The sequence below is a fragment of the Scyliorhinus canicula genome, chromosome 2, assembly GCF_902713615.1.
Source record: "Scyliorhinus canicula chromosome 2, sScyCan1.1, whole genome shotgun sequence".
Lineage (NCBI taxonomy): Eukaryota > Metazoa > Chordata > Chondrichthyes > Carcharhiniformes > Scyliorhinidae > Scyliorhinus > Scyliorhinus canicula.
Window position 1 is genome coordinate 8,626,044 of NC_052147.1, and position 14,718 is coordinate 8,640,761.

Below are 14,718 nucleotides of genomic sequence, written 5' to 3' on the forward strand. Positions count from 1 at the left end.
GCACTGTACGTTCTATCTTCTATTTTCTAAACTACACAGTCCATCAAGCCATAATCCACTATTTTCCCACTTTTATTCCCTCCGCTCCCCCCCTTCTCTCCACCATCGCCTCACCTTCTCCACATAAACTGCCCAGTAATAATGCAGCAAGTTCAGGCCACCAACCTCCCTTTCTGTCTCTGCCTCTGCAGCATAGCCCTCTTCACACTGGGCACCTTCCCCGTCCATATAAACTCCGACATCTGTACCTCCTCCCTCCGGAAGAAGACCTTAAGGAGAAAGATCGGGATGGTAGGAAAAATAACCACATGTCTCCTCCAGCTCCATAGCCAGGTCCTTCACTGACTTTTGCCGGGTCTGATAGCCAGTTGACATGCCAATCCAGGAATGAATCTCTTCTCCTACACAATCCGCTCTACCTTTCTGTCAGAGCTGCCATGTATGTGACTGCTCACTCCATGATAATAATAATAATAATAATTGCTTATTGTCACAAGTAGGCTTCAACGAAGTTACTGTGAAAAGCCCCTAGTTGCCACATTCCGGCGCCTGTTCGGGGAGGCTGGTACAGGAATTGAACGGAAGTCCAGCTCTTGGGTATTTGATTCTTGGCTGCTGCATCTGTGGTGTTGACACCCCCAGGGTTCAGGCAAAGTATCCAGGCGTCACAGTTTGATTGGAATGTAATAAAATCCATCTGAAACATGGAATTTGTATCCATGAGTGTTGCGCAGCACAGTAGCATTGTGGATAGCCCAATTGCTTCACAGATTCAGGGTCCCAGGTTCGATTCCGGTTTGGGTCACTGTCTGTGCAGAGTCTGCACATCCTCCCCGTGTGTGCGTGGGTTTCCTCCGGGTGCTCCGGTTTCCTCCCACAGTCCAAAGATGTGCAGGTTAGCTGGATTGGCCATGATAAATTACCCTTAGTGTCCAAAATCGCCCTTAGTGTTGGGTGGGGTTACTGGGTTATGGGGATAGGGTGGAGGTGTTGACCTTGGGTAGGGTGCTCTTTCCGGGGGTCGGTGCAGACTCGATGGGCTGAATGGCCTCCTTCGGCACTGTAAATTCTATGATAATAATGAAAGAGCTTTAAAGTGCTCACAGAACTAACAATGCCAATTCCTTATTTGCAATAGCCTTCAGCTGTGCAGCCAGAGGCTGCTCACAGTTAGTGGGAGTTAAAGTGACCTTCTGCATATAAGCACAAACAAGGCTTTGTCCTGGAAATGTTTGGTGGGACAGACCAGTCAGCAGCTGTAGGTGCCCCTGTTATGGGTATACACAATTTGGGGGATGGCCTGCAGGACCAGCAGGGAGCTGGCTGGTTAGATCGCTGAGCAATTGCCGCCTGACTCGGATCCCAATTTCGGTCCCTCCCATGATTTAACCAACGCACACGGATCCATGCCGGTCGCAATGCAGCCATTAAATTGCGCTCATAGGTGAACGGTACAAGCTACCGCACTACCAGAAGGACGTGGAGGCTTTAGAGAGAGTACAGAAAAGGTTTACCAGGATGTTGCCTGGTATGGAGGGTATTAGCTATGAGGAAAGATTGAATAAATTGGCATTGTTCTCCTGAGAGAGACAGAGGCTGAGGGGTGACCTGATAGAAGTTTATAGAATTATTAGGGGAAGAGATAGGATGAACAGTTGGAGGCTTTTTCCCAGGGTGAAAATGACAATTACAAGGGGCACAAGTTCAAGGTGAGGGGGGAAAGGTTCAGTGGAGATGTGTGGGGTGGTGGTGGCCTGGAATGCACTGCCAAGTGAGATGGTTGAGGCAGATATGTTAGCAACCTATAAGATTTATCTGGATAGGCACATGAACAGACGGGGTTTTGAAGGATACAGGCGGTTGGTCGAGATAGGACACGTGATCGACGCAGGCTTTGAGGACTGAAGCGCCTGTTCTTGTGCTGTTTTGTTCTTTGTTCTTGTTCTAGGAGCTGTCTCCACACTTGCTGATATACATGACTCTGCCCAACACCAGACTGACCGGCAGCACGGTAGCATTGTGGTTAGCACAATCGCTTCACAGCTCCAGGGTCCCAGGTTCGATTCCGGCTTGGGTCACTATCTGTGCGGAGTCTTCACATCCTCCCCGTGTGTGCGTGGGTTTCCTCCGGGTGCTCCGGTTTCCTCCCACAGTCCAAAGATGTGCAGGTTAGGTGGATTGGCCGTGATAAATTGCCCTTAGTGTCCAAAATTGCCCTTAGTGTTGGGTGGGGTTACTGGGTTATGGGGATAGGGTGGAGTTGTTGACCTTGGGTAGGGTGCTCTTTCCAAGAGCCGGTGCAGACTCAATGGGCTGAATGGCCTCCTTCTGCACTATAAATTCTATGATTCTATGACCCTGGGTGTAGATCATAAGACATAAGAGCAGATTTAGGCCATTCGGCCCATCGAGTCTGCTCCACCATTCAATCATGTCTGATATTTTTCCCATCCCCATTTCCCTGCCTTCTGCCCATAACCCTGATCCCCTTATTAATCATATGCTCTCTTACATCATTGTGTGGGTGAAACTGTACTCAGTCCACCATTAACTCTATATGTGTCAGACTCTTACACTACACTTTATCAGTATAAATGTTTGTTGATGTCAAATAGCTTCAGTTGATTTCAGTATATTCCTGTGTTTCAATAACGCAGTAGGAAAAACAACAGTGACCCACATTTAAATAAATAATGAAGTCACCATAGTGCCAGATAATAATAATCTTTACTAGTGTCACAAGTAGGCTCACATCATTAACGCTGCAAAGAGGTTATTGTGAAAATGACCCATAGGCCGCTTTCAACTTTTGAGGGTGAGACCTGACTGGTGGTGATTTAACCTGAGGATAAGGTGCAGCACGGTAGCAGTGGTTAGCACAGTTGCTTCACAGTTCCAGGGTCCCAGGTTCGATTCCCCACTTGGGTCACTGTCTGTGCGGAGTCTGCACACTCTCACCGTGTGTGCGTGGGTTTCCTACGGGTGCTCCGGTTTCCTCCCACAGTCCAAAGATGTGCAAGTTAGGTGGATTGGCCATGACAAATTGCCCTTAGTGTCTAAAAAGGTTAGGTGGAGTTATTGGGTTACGGGGATAGGGTGGAGATGTGGGCTTGGGTGCTCTTTTCAAGAACCGGTGCAGACTCGATGGGCTGAATGGCCTCCTTCTGCACTGTAAATTCTATGTTTCCATGATCATCACACCTAAGATGAGGGTCAAGGTTGAGACGGTCTTCATGAGTAATCTCAACCGGTACGTGATACGGGCATATATAACATGTATAGGCAACATATTATTGAAACTTGCTGATGACACAAAAGTAGGAAGTTTGTCAAACAGTGCGAAGGAACTGTGAAAGACTTCAGCAGAAATTGACTAATAGAATGGGGAGACAGCTACAGTGTGAGGCAATACAGTTTGGAAAGAAATAGGAGTGAAAACTCAAAGGACAGGTGCTGACTAATGTGGAAGGAGAGAGAAATGCAGAACTTCAAATACATTATTTTGCACATAGTGCCAGCAGATAAAACCACTAAAGAAAAACTTGAGTATTTTGAAACCTGGTCTCAGCTCCATTTGAATCCAGCAACAACCAGAGTGGGGAGGCCTAGGGGGGGGAACCTAATTAGTGGAGCAATGTCGCCTTTTTCATCATGAACTGAAGACTTATCAGGAGGGCCGGGGTTTGGGGGGTCGGGGAGCGGTTTCTCAGCTGTGTTGTGGGGGGGCGGGTTGCTGAGCTGTGTTACATGGGGGTTGCTTTGCTGTATCGGGGATTTTGCTAGCCTAGCCAGCCTCTCTTCATGCTTGTAACGCTTCAGCAGGCAACAACCTGGTGAATCTGCTCTGCACCTTTTCCAGTGTGTGGGGGTTGTTGAACTATGTCGCATGGGCAACATGCTGCGTTGTGTCGTGGGGGCAAGTTGCTGAGCTGTATCATTGGGGTGGGGTTGCTGAGCTGTGTTGGGGGAGGAGATGCTGAGGGTTGACTGCTGAACTGTGTCAAGGGTTTGCTGAGCTCTGTCGCATGGGGATGGAGGAGATATGTCGCATGGGGGTTTGCTGAGCCCTGTCGCATGGGGGTTTGCTGAGCTGTGTCGCATGGGGGGGTTTGCTAAGCTGTGTCACATGGGGGGGTTTGCTGAGCCCTGTCGCATGGGGGGGGTTTGCTGAGCTGTGTCACATGGGGGGTTTGCTGAGCTGTCGCATGGGGGGTTTGCTGAGCTGTGTCGCATGGGGGGTTTGCTGAGCTGTGTCACATGGGGGGGTTGCTGAGCTGTGTCGCATGGGGGGGTTTGCTGAGCTGTGTCGCAAGGGGGGTTTGCTGAGCTGTGTCGCAAGGGGGGTTTGCTGAGCTGTGTCGCAAGGGGGGTTTGCTGAGCTGTGTCGCAAGGGGGGTTTGCTGAGCTGTGTCGCATGGGGGGTTTGCTGAGCTGTGTCACATGGGGGGTTTGCTGAGCTGTGTCACATGGGGGGGTTTGCTGAGCCCTGTCGCATGGGGGGGGTTTGCTGAGCTGTGTCACATGGGGAGGTTTGCTGAGCTGTGTCACATGGGGGGTTTGCTGAGCTGTGTCGCATGGGGGGGTTTGCTGAGCTGTGTCGCATGGGGGGTTTGCTGAGCTGTGTCACATGAGGGGTTTGCTGAGCTGTGTCAGATGGGGGGTTTGCTGAGCTGTGTCGCATGGGGGGTTTGATGAGCTGTGTCACATGGGGGTTTGCTGAGCTGTGTCGCATGGGGGGTTTGCTGAGCTGTGTCGCATGGGGAGTGGCTGAGCTGTGTCGCATGGGGGTTTGCTGAGCTGTATCGCATGGGGGGTTTGCTGAGCTGTGCGACATGGGGATTTGCTGAACCCTGTCGCATGGGGGTTTGCTGAGCTGTGTCGCATGGGGAGTGGCTGAGCTGTGTCGCTTGGTGGGTTTGCTGAGCTGTGTCGCATGGGGGGTTTGCTGAGCTGTGTCGCATGGGGAGTGGCTGAGCTGTGTCGCATGGGGAGTGGCTGAGCTGTGTCGCATGGGGAGTGGCTGAGCTCTGTCGCATGGGGGGTTTGCTGAGCTGTGCGACATGGGGATTTGCTGAACCCTGTCGCATGGGGGTTTGCTGAGCTGTGTCGCATGGGGGTTTGCTGAGCTCTGTCGCATGGGGGGTTTGCTGAGCTGTGCGACATGGGGATTTGCTGAACCCTGTCGCATGGGGGTTTGCTGAGCTGTGTCGCATGGGGGTTTGCTGAGCTGTATCGCATGGGGGGTTTGCTGAGCTGTGCGACATGGGGATTTGCTGAACCCTGTCGCATGGGGGTTTGCTGAGCTGTGTCGCATGGGGGTTTGCTGAGCTGTGTCGCATGGGGAGTGGCTGAGCTGTGTCGCTTGGTGGGTTTGCTGAGCTGTGTCGCATGGGGGGTTTGCTGAGCTGTGTCGCATGGGGGGTTTGCTGAGCTGTGTCGCATGGGGAGTGGCTGAGCTGTGTCGCATGGGGAGTGGCTGAGCTGTGTCGCATGGGGAGTGGCTGAGCTCTGTCGCATGGGGGGTTTGCTGAGCTGTGTCACATGGGGGGTTTGCTGAGCTGTGTCGTATGGGGAGTGGCTGAGTTCTGTCGCATGGGTGGTTTGCTGAGCTGTGTCACATGGGGGGTTTGCTGAGCTGTGTCACATGGGGGGGTTTGCTGAGCTGTGTCACATGGGGAGGTTTGCTGAGCTGTATCGCATGGGGGGTTTGCTGAGCTGTGTCGCATGGGGAGGTTTGCTGAGCTGTGTCGCATGGGGGGTTTGCTGAGCTCTGTCGCATGGGGGGTTTGCTGAGCTGTGTCACATGGGGAGGTTTGCTGAGCTGTATCGGGGACGTTGCTAGCCTAGCCAGCCACTCTTAACTGAAATGCTCCAGCCCAGATAACATCCTGATTAATCTCCTATGCACCCACTCCAGTGCAATCACATCCTTCCTATGGGTGTGGTGACCAGATCTACATACAGTATTCTAGCTGTGGCCCAATGAGCATTTTATTCAGCTCCATCATAACCTCCCTGTTCTTATATTCTATCCCTCGGTTAATAAAGGCAAGTATCCCATGTGCCTTCTTAACCACCTGATCCACCTGTCCTGCTGCCTTTGGGGATCTTTGGACATACAACCCAAGATCCCTACAGTCCTCTGTACTTCCTAGCGTCCTACCATGCATTGCATATTCCCTTTGTTAGTCCTTTCAAAATGCATCACCTCACTTTTCAGGGTTAAATTTCATTCGTCACTGTTCTGTCCATCTGACCATTCCATCTATATCATCCTGTAATCACTATTTATCACATCAACAAAGAGTATAACTCCCCTGGCACTTGTTGCTGTGGTAACTGCAGTTGTCCCATTCCTGTGTTGGCCACCCATGGACCTCTGAGACTGATGGTAGTTCTGTACCCAGTAGTACAGCACTCAGCTGCTGAGATTCCTTCTTCCTGACCGGCCAATTTCTGTGAAGGAAAACCTTACTGTTTGTTCAGACATGACTGCGGTCTATTCGGCCATTCACTCCCACTGTGTACAATGGAGGTGGCAATTTCGCTACGCGTCTCCAAGTTTCCACATGGGCTGATTCTTGTTGAGAGCTTTGAAGATTTGTACACTGATTGGCTTCAGTGTATCATGTGTTTTCATAGGTCTAAATTCAGCTTGAATCTTGCACTTCAAATCTTCCAGTTCAACTCTGTTGTGAACATTTTACTGTAGAACTGCTTAATCGCACAATGGGCTAAACAGCTGGCTTGTAATGCAGAACAATGCCAGCAGAGCGGGTTCAATTCCTGTACCGGCCTCCCCAAGCAGGCGCCGGAATGTGGCGACTTGGGGCTTTTCACAGTAACTTCATTGAAGCCTACTTGTGACAATAAGCGATTATTATTATTAATTTACCTTTGGCTCATGCATTTCATTGCACTGGCGTAGCCAAAAGCGATCTTGTGGTGTACTTGAACATTTTCTCCCTCTGTCTGGTTCTTTTGTCTCCTTCGCTCTAGAGTCCTTTGTTCCCCATAATCTTCTGGCACGCTTCAGGTTATTGGCCTAAACTGTGGACTTCCTTCTGCTAAGATGAGTGGCTAATGCGTTCCATCTATGATTTGAAACTCCAAATCCTCCTTCATGCTATTACATTTGGTTGTCAAACTGATGTGTCCTCTCAGTATGAGTATTATGCCATCATATAGCCTCAATCTTACTTTCAAGGGCTTTGTTTTTGGATTGTGATGTTGGACTACTTTGCACAGGTTTGTGAATGTCATTGTGTTACATGACATACCTGTGTCTATTTGATGTTTCTTGTTTTCTTGATACTTTCACTCTGTGGTCACCATTGTAACAGTTAGAAACATTTTGCGGCCAATAGACGTGATTGAACCAACCTGTTGAATCGTATATCATTCTTTATCAGTCATATCTGCTGATATCTCTGCTGTTTCCATTTGTATAAGCTTGTTTTGCTTCTTCCGAGGAAAGCACTTGTGCACAAAATGATCCTGCTTCTTACAGTTAAAACACTGTCTTCCGCTGATGGACAATCCTTCTTTTTCTTTATATGCTGTCCTTTACAGATTTTGCATCATGCCCTTTGCCTGCGCTTGCTCTTCACTTTTGGCCTGGAATGTCTCTCAGCATAATGTACCTCGTGGTCTACTCTGCCATACATATGCTCAAACTGACATTTCACAACTTCTGCATTTTGATACATATCTGTCACTTTCTTTAGTGTCAGTTTCTCTTCTTTCAGTAGACTTGCTCTCACCAAGGGGTCACTTATATCTAAGATCATGCTGTAGCTGTCCAAAGTCACATGGTTCTGCAAGCTGTATTACTACTCTCACATAGTGATCAATGGTTTTATTTTCACCCTGAATTCTAGTGTTGAATACGTTTCGTTCATATGTAACATTCACTTGGGTTCAAAGTATGTGTTCAACATTTTCAACATCTGTTGTTTTTTTTCCCTTGCCTCATCTGTTAGGTTTAGAGTGATGTAGACTTTGGAGCAATCCATCCCTGTAGTGTTAAAAGTATGGCTTCTCTTATTGGTTCAGGATTTTTAATTAAGTCTGTTGCAACCTCGTAGTTTTGCCATTGTAAGTGGAAAAATTGCCAGGTTTGCCACGCATCATGTTTCAATTTGACTGGAGATGGGAGTGAAAAATTTACTGCAGCCATTTTACTCACATGTGTGATTTACTTTCAGCCATTGTGTTGGGTTTCCTGAGCCGTGCTATGTCATGAGGGGGGTGGCATGGCTGAGTTTTGTCGGGGGTGGGGGGTGGTTGCTGACCTGTGTCAGAGGTGGTGGGGGGTTATTGAGCTGTGTCGGTGTTGCCATGGTGCTGGAGTGGTTTGACATTCCAGCTGATTTACTCAAAGCAGTGCTGCTGAACAGGCTTCCGGGTAAGTGTCGGCAACCAATCCCAGTCTATGTGAATATGGCCATTTCATCTCATCAGTCCAGGCATGGTATAACCAACATTAAGAAGTTTAAATTTCATGCATAAGTACCACACGTGTGTGCACGTCAGGAATTCATCAGGATCCTGAGGCACATCAGCGACTTAAGTTGAATCAATTGCCGCTCCCCATATTGGAAGATTCAGGCCAGCAAATTCATATAAGGTAATAATTAAGGCAGTTGTTGAAACATTGCCAGTAGGTTTCCCAGCATGATGCCTGAAATGAGAAACTGTAGTTATGAAGAGAGACTGGCACTGTTTCCATTGAAGCAGAAAAGGCAAAAAATATTTAACAAGGCCTTTTATTTTTATTCTTGGGATGCTGGTGGCAGTTACAAGGTCACATCTATTGCCCATACCTAGTTGACCTTCTGCACCACTACTGTCCTTGTGCTGCTGCAGTTGGGTTTTCAAAATTATGTAAGCTTTTGACAGGCTGAATTCAGAACACTATTATCTCTGGTTTGGGAGTTACTGATGAGGCACCATGAATTTAAAGTAGCCACTATGAGAGCGAGAAGAGACAATAGGATGATTTATTTTGTTCAGAGGGTTGATAGAGCATGGAAAGATTTGCCAGAGGGACTGGCCGAGAACATGGCATCTTATAAGAAAAGTGGATGAACGCTTGATGCCAGTATGTTACAAGGCCAGAAAGTGGGCTAAGTTTTGTATTCCTCCAGTAAAGATGTTCTCAAGGAGCTGTCGATGGAAAATAATGCCTGAGCTTAGTAAATTTAAAACAAATAGATGTCACCAGATTCTAATGTCCAAGGTGTGGGACTAATTTTAAACTAAGTGTAAGGAGGAATATTTGTGACCTTTAACATGTTTAACAGTTGTATGTCCCAAATACTCTCCTTAACATTCAGATCAAAGGTTTATCTTTGTATTCTCTTGTTAGGGCTACTCCTTCATTGCTCCCTCCATTCTCTTCAAACGTAATGCTGTGATGACTGATCCCATTCAGCTACTTATGGGAGTGGATCGCCCGGGCAGTACTGCCATCGCACGCAGTGCTATGATGAAGGTATTTGTCATGTTAAAAATTATGCCTTTGTTGTGAGTTTATTATAATATGACCATTTTAAATGAACTATACTTGGCTATCACATTTATCAGTTTATTTTTTAAACTTTTAGTAATACAAATAAGGTGCACACCTGCAGTTTGTAATGTATTTTCTTTGATGTATCGGTACTCAGATATTTAAGTTAACACAATGTTTGAATTCCATCTCCCCACCTCCCCCAAATAGGATTCCCCGTTTTACCAACACTATGATCTGGATCTAAAAGACAGTCCACTTGGAGAAGGAAGTTTCTCTATCTGTAGGAGCTGTCGAAATAAGAAAACTGGGCAGGAGTTTGCCGTGAAAATTGTCAGCAAGAGGTAATGCCAAACCACGATGCTTAATTTTTAAATACAATGTAAGATTTCCGCTAATCTGTATCCTCACCCCAGTGGAAATAATTCATATAATTTTCTCTTCCTTTTATCTAGATCATTTTATTTAAAAGAAAAACTCAAGAAATGTCTATATATAGCCAAATATTAGACAAGAGTCTGTCTATTCAGTGTTCTAGGTAGGATAATTGTTTGTGTAATTAGGGCACTGAGTTGACTTTATTTGTCGCCTATTGTCATCACCATCCGAATGTAAGATGGGAGCAATCACATCAGAGAGAGTGGCAGTACAAATTTCCATTTGAAGATATAACTTTCTATTGAAGCAAAGCCAAGTCTGTGTCTTCATTGATTCTCGCTTATTGCAGCATTTTCTGATGAAGGCTCTTACTCATTCTCTTCGACTTAAGAAAATTCTGTCAGAAGCAGTGGGACTGTTTCACACACGAACTGCTCTCTAGCACTGTTGAAAATAGCGATGATAGGCAGCAAGAGAAATTGGGAAAGTAAAGTATACAGGGGGGAAGGTGGTTGTGAATCCGGCTGGGGTGAATGATGTGTTTTGGGAATTTTACAGTAGACTATACAAATCGGAACCCCCATCCGGGGAGGAGGGTATGAAGCGATTTTTGGGGGGGCTGCAGTTCCCGAGGATAGATGAGGATTATAGACGGATTGGGGGCGATGAAATCAGGTAAGGCTCTGGGATCTGATGGATTCCCGGTTGAGTTCTGCAAAAAGTTTTGCAGGCTGCTGGGGCCACTCCTTGTAAAGGCTTTTCATGAGTCCAAGGAGCTGGGAGTGCTCCCCCCAACGTTATCACAGGCATCAATTTCCCTTATTCTGAAGCGGGATAAGGGTCCAGAGAACTGAATCGTATAGGCCGATCTCTCTTTTAAATGTGGTGCAAAATATTTGGCAAAGATCTTGGCCACGCGCATAGAGTATTGTGTCCCGGAGAGGAGGTAGGGGAGAACCAGACGGGGATTGTGAAGGGACGTCACCAGACGGCTCTTAAATGTGATAATGATGCCAGTGGAGAGGCGCGAGGTTGAGGTGGTGGTAGCCATGGATGCAGAAAAAGCCTTGGATTGGGTAGAGTGGAAGTACCTGTGGATGTCCTGAGAAGGTTTGGGTTCAGGCAGGGATTCATTGACTGGGTCCGGCTGTTATATCAGGCACCAGTGGCGAATGTAAGGACCAACCGGGTCCGGTCAGAATATTTTAGTTTGTGTAGGGGGACGAGACAGGGGTGTTCACTCTCCCCACTACTGTTTGCCCTGGCCATAGAACCCTTGGCAATGGCGCTTAGGACATCGAACATCTGACAGGGGATGGTGAGGGAGGGGGGTGCGGTGGAGCATAGGGTTTCACTCTACGCGGACGACTTGCTCCTTTACATAACAGACCCATTGGGGAGATGGCTGGGATAATGGAGATATTGGAGGAATTTGGTCGGTTCTCGGGTTACAAATTAAACATGGGTAAGAATGAGGTGTTTGCTATCCAGGCACGGGGGCAGGTGAGGAGACAGAGAGTTACCGTTTAAAGTGGTGGGAAGGAGTTTTAGGTACCTGGGGATGCAGGTGGTAAGGGACTGGAGTCAGCTCTATAAGTTAAATTTGGGCAAGGCGATTGAGCAAATGAAAGGGGACTTCCACAGGTAGGACATGCTCCCGCTGTCATTGGCGGGGAGCGTACAGTCTGTGAAGGTGACAGTCCTCCCGAGATTGCTATTTGTGTTTCAATGTCTTCCAATTTTTATTCCTAAGGCATTTTTCAGAAAGCTGAACACAGTGATCTCGGGTTTTGTATGGGCTGGTAAGGCACCGAGCGGAAAGAAGGACCTTTGTGAATGGACCTTCGGGGTTGGGGGGGGGGGGGGGGGGGGGGGGCTTGGCCCTTCTGAATTTGATTAATTATTACTGGGCGGCGAATATATCGATGGTTAGGAAGTGGGGGAGGGGTCGGTGTGGGAGCGAGTGGAGGCGGTGTCCTGTAAGGGTACGTGTTTGGGGGCTTTGTTAACGGCATCTCTGCCATTCTCGCCAGCTCAGTACTCCACAAGCCCTGTGGTGGTGGCAGCCTCCGGTATTGGGACAATGGAGGCAGCACATGAGACTGGAGGGGTCGTCGATGTGGTCACCGATCTGTGATAACCACTGTTTTGTTCCGGTAGGGCCGGACGGGGATTTTAGGAGGTAGCAGCAGGCAGGGATTGAGAGATTTGGTGATCTCTTCATTGAAGAGGTTTTTCCGAGCCTGGAGAGATTAGAGGAGGAAGGAATGGTAGGAACGGATTTTGGTACCTGCAGGTACCAGACTTTGTCCGGAGGCAGGTTCCAAGCTTCCTTCCCCTCCCTCTAAGGGGACTACAGGATAAGGTGATGTCAGAAACAGGGGTTGGGGAGGGGAGGGTCTCGGAAATATATAAGGAACTGATGGAGTGGGAAGAGGTCCCAATCAGGGAGGTGAAGAAGAAGTGGGAGGAAGAGTTGGAAGTCGGACTATGGGAAAAGGCCTTGAGGAGAGTCAATTCATTCTCGTCATGTGCCAGGCTTGGCCTGATCCAGTTCAAGGTGGTCCACAGGGCTCATATGACTGTGGCCTGGATGAGTAGGTTTTTTTGAGGTGGTGGAGGACAGATGTGGGAGGTGCGGGGGAAGTCCAGCGAATCACGTACACATGATTTGGGCGTGTCCGAAGCTGAGGGCATTCTGGCAGGGATTTGCGGACGTCGTGTCAGAGGTTCTGGAAGGGAGGGTTACTCCGATTCCGAAAGGGCAATATTTGGGGTCCCGAAGATCCGGAGGCCAAGGAGGAGAGAGAGGCCAACGTTTTGACTTTTACCACCCTCGTGGCCCGGAGACGGATTTTGCTGGGATGGAGGGACTCGGAGCCTCCAAAGTCAGGGGTGTGGGTCAGCGACATGGCAGGGTTTCTCAGGCTGGAGGAGATTCATTTGGCCTTAAGAGGTTCAATCCAGGGGTTCGCTCGGAGGTGGCAGCCGCTCATCGACTTCTTTAAGGACAACTGACCGTCAGGAGGGGGGGGGGGGGGGGGTGCATGGGGCATTGTGCAATAAGGATAGGGAATCTAATATACGGGCAGTCAGGAGGTGGGGTGGGGGGGAAGTTGGGTATGTTATTGTGATATTTATTGTTGCGTGTGTCAGACTGCTCTGTTTAGAATGTTTAAATGTTAAGATTATAAATGCTTCAATAAAATGATTTCTTAAAAAAAAGAAAATAGTGATGATAAACATTTGCCCTCTAATATCTAAAATACTTTACAATAATTCCTAAATTTGAGATTTTATGTACTTGACAAGTTATCTACACTTTACATGTTGTGGAAGTTCACTTGAGCTCTAAAGATCAAAGAGGGATGATTGTTCTGGAATGGATTAAGTGTAAACACTAAATATAAAATGCTGGAAATATTTAGCAAGTCTGGCAGCAGCTGAGGAGACTGAAAAAAATTAACGTTTCAAGTTGGCGATCTTTTGTCAGAACTGTAAAATGTTGGAGATGGAACAGGAAAGTGGTGGCGTAGCAGTATTGCCACTTGACTGGTGATCCAGAGACCTAGGGTAATCCTCTGGGGTCCTGGGTTCAAATCCCACCATGGTAGATGATGGAAATTGAATCCCGGCACTGGATTCTGTGATCGCCGACGGTGAAATCGCGTTCGGCGATTGGCCGGAGAATCCCCATTTACACCAGAATTGGGAGCGGCACCGTTTTTGCTGTGCTCCACCCCCTCAAAAATAGTGCCCGGGTACGCCGCACGCTGTATGGGCAGCCTCAGGACTTCACCCGCAGCCCTCCCCTGATGTGCTGCCCCCGATGGGCCGAGTCCCCAACGGCATGGGGCGCGTGTCCTCACAGCTTTCAGGGACCTCGCATGGCGGCTGCGGACTGAGTCCAGCAGTGAGGGGAGAGCCGTTCCGCTGGCAGGGGGGCTTTGGCGGGGGCTGGGGGGACTGGTGGTGGGGGGGGGGGGGGGTGACGAGGCTGGTTACAGGGGGCAGTTTTTGGCAGGCCGGGTCCACGTGTGGTTGGTGCCATGTTGCACGGCGCAGCTGGCGCTGTGCGCTTGCGTGACTACAGACGTGGCCAAACGAGGCTTTACGCTGCGTGGCTGCTGGCCCCCCCCCCACCGGATGGAGGATCGGTGCGGAGGCGGCGCCGACTCTCTGGTCGTAAGACCAGACGTGGACATAGCCCCAGGATCGGAGAATCCAGCCCCTGGAATTAAAAGTCTAATGATGGCCATGAAACCATTGTCAATTGTCATAAAAACCCACCTGGTTCACTAATGTCCTTTAGGGAAAGAAATCTGCCATCCTTACCTGGTCTGTGACCCAGACCCACAGCAATGTGGTTGACTCTTAAATGCCCTCTGAAATGGCCTAGCAAGCTACTCAGTTTTATCAAAACTAATACAAAGACAATAAAAAGGCTAGACAGACCACCTTAACATTGACCAATGCATTGGAAACAACAACATGTGATTCTGCAAAGCCCTCCTTGTGCCAAAATTGAGAGATCTGTCTCACAAACTAGTCAAGCAACAGCCTGAGATAGTCATACTCACCTTACAAATAATGTTGACTATTACCATATCTGGGTAAGTCCTGTCCCACCAGCAGGACTGAGCACAGACGTGATGGCACAGTGGTATACAGTCGGGAGTGAGTTGCTCTGGGAGTCCCCAATACCGATTCCAGGGAAACCTTCATTACCATGTACCGTCCACCGTCAGCTGATGAATCAATACGTCCTCCATGTTGAACACCACTTGGAGGAAGCACTGAGGATGGCAAGGGCACAGAATATACTC

General features: G+C 48.5%; 1 protein-coding gene across 3 annotated transcripts in view; it reads left to right on the plus strand.

Moving 5' to 3' along the window:
- rps6ka5 (ribosomal protein S6 kinase, polypeptide 5) overlaps positions 1 to 14,718 on the plus strand; it is a 264,579-nt gene that overhangs the window by 195,265 nt on the left and 54,596 nt on the right. For all 3 annotated transcript variants that reach the window (XM_038773338.1, XM_038773347.1, XM_038773355.1), the window contains 2 exons: positions 9,371 to 9,496; positions 9,725 to 9,858. In XM_038773338.1, the coding sequence (XP_038629266.1) occupies positions 9,371 to 9,496; positions 9,725 to 9,858 (260 nt within the window). The remainder of the gene's footprint in view (positions 1 to 9,370; positions 9,497 to 9,724; positions 9,859 to 14,718) is intronic.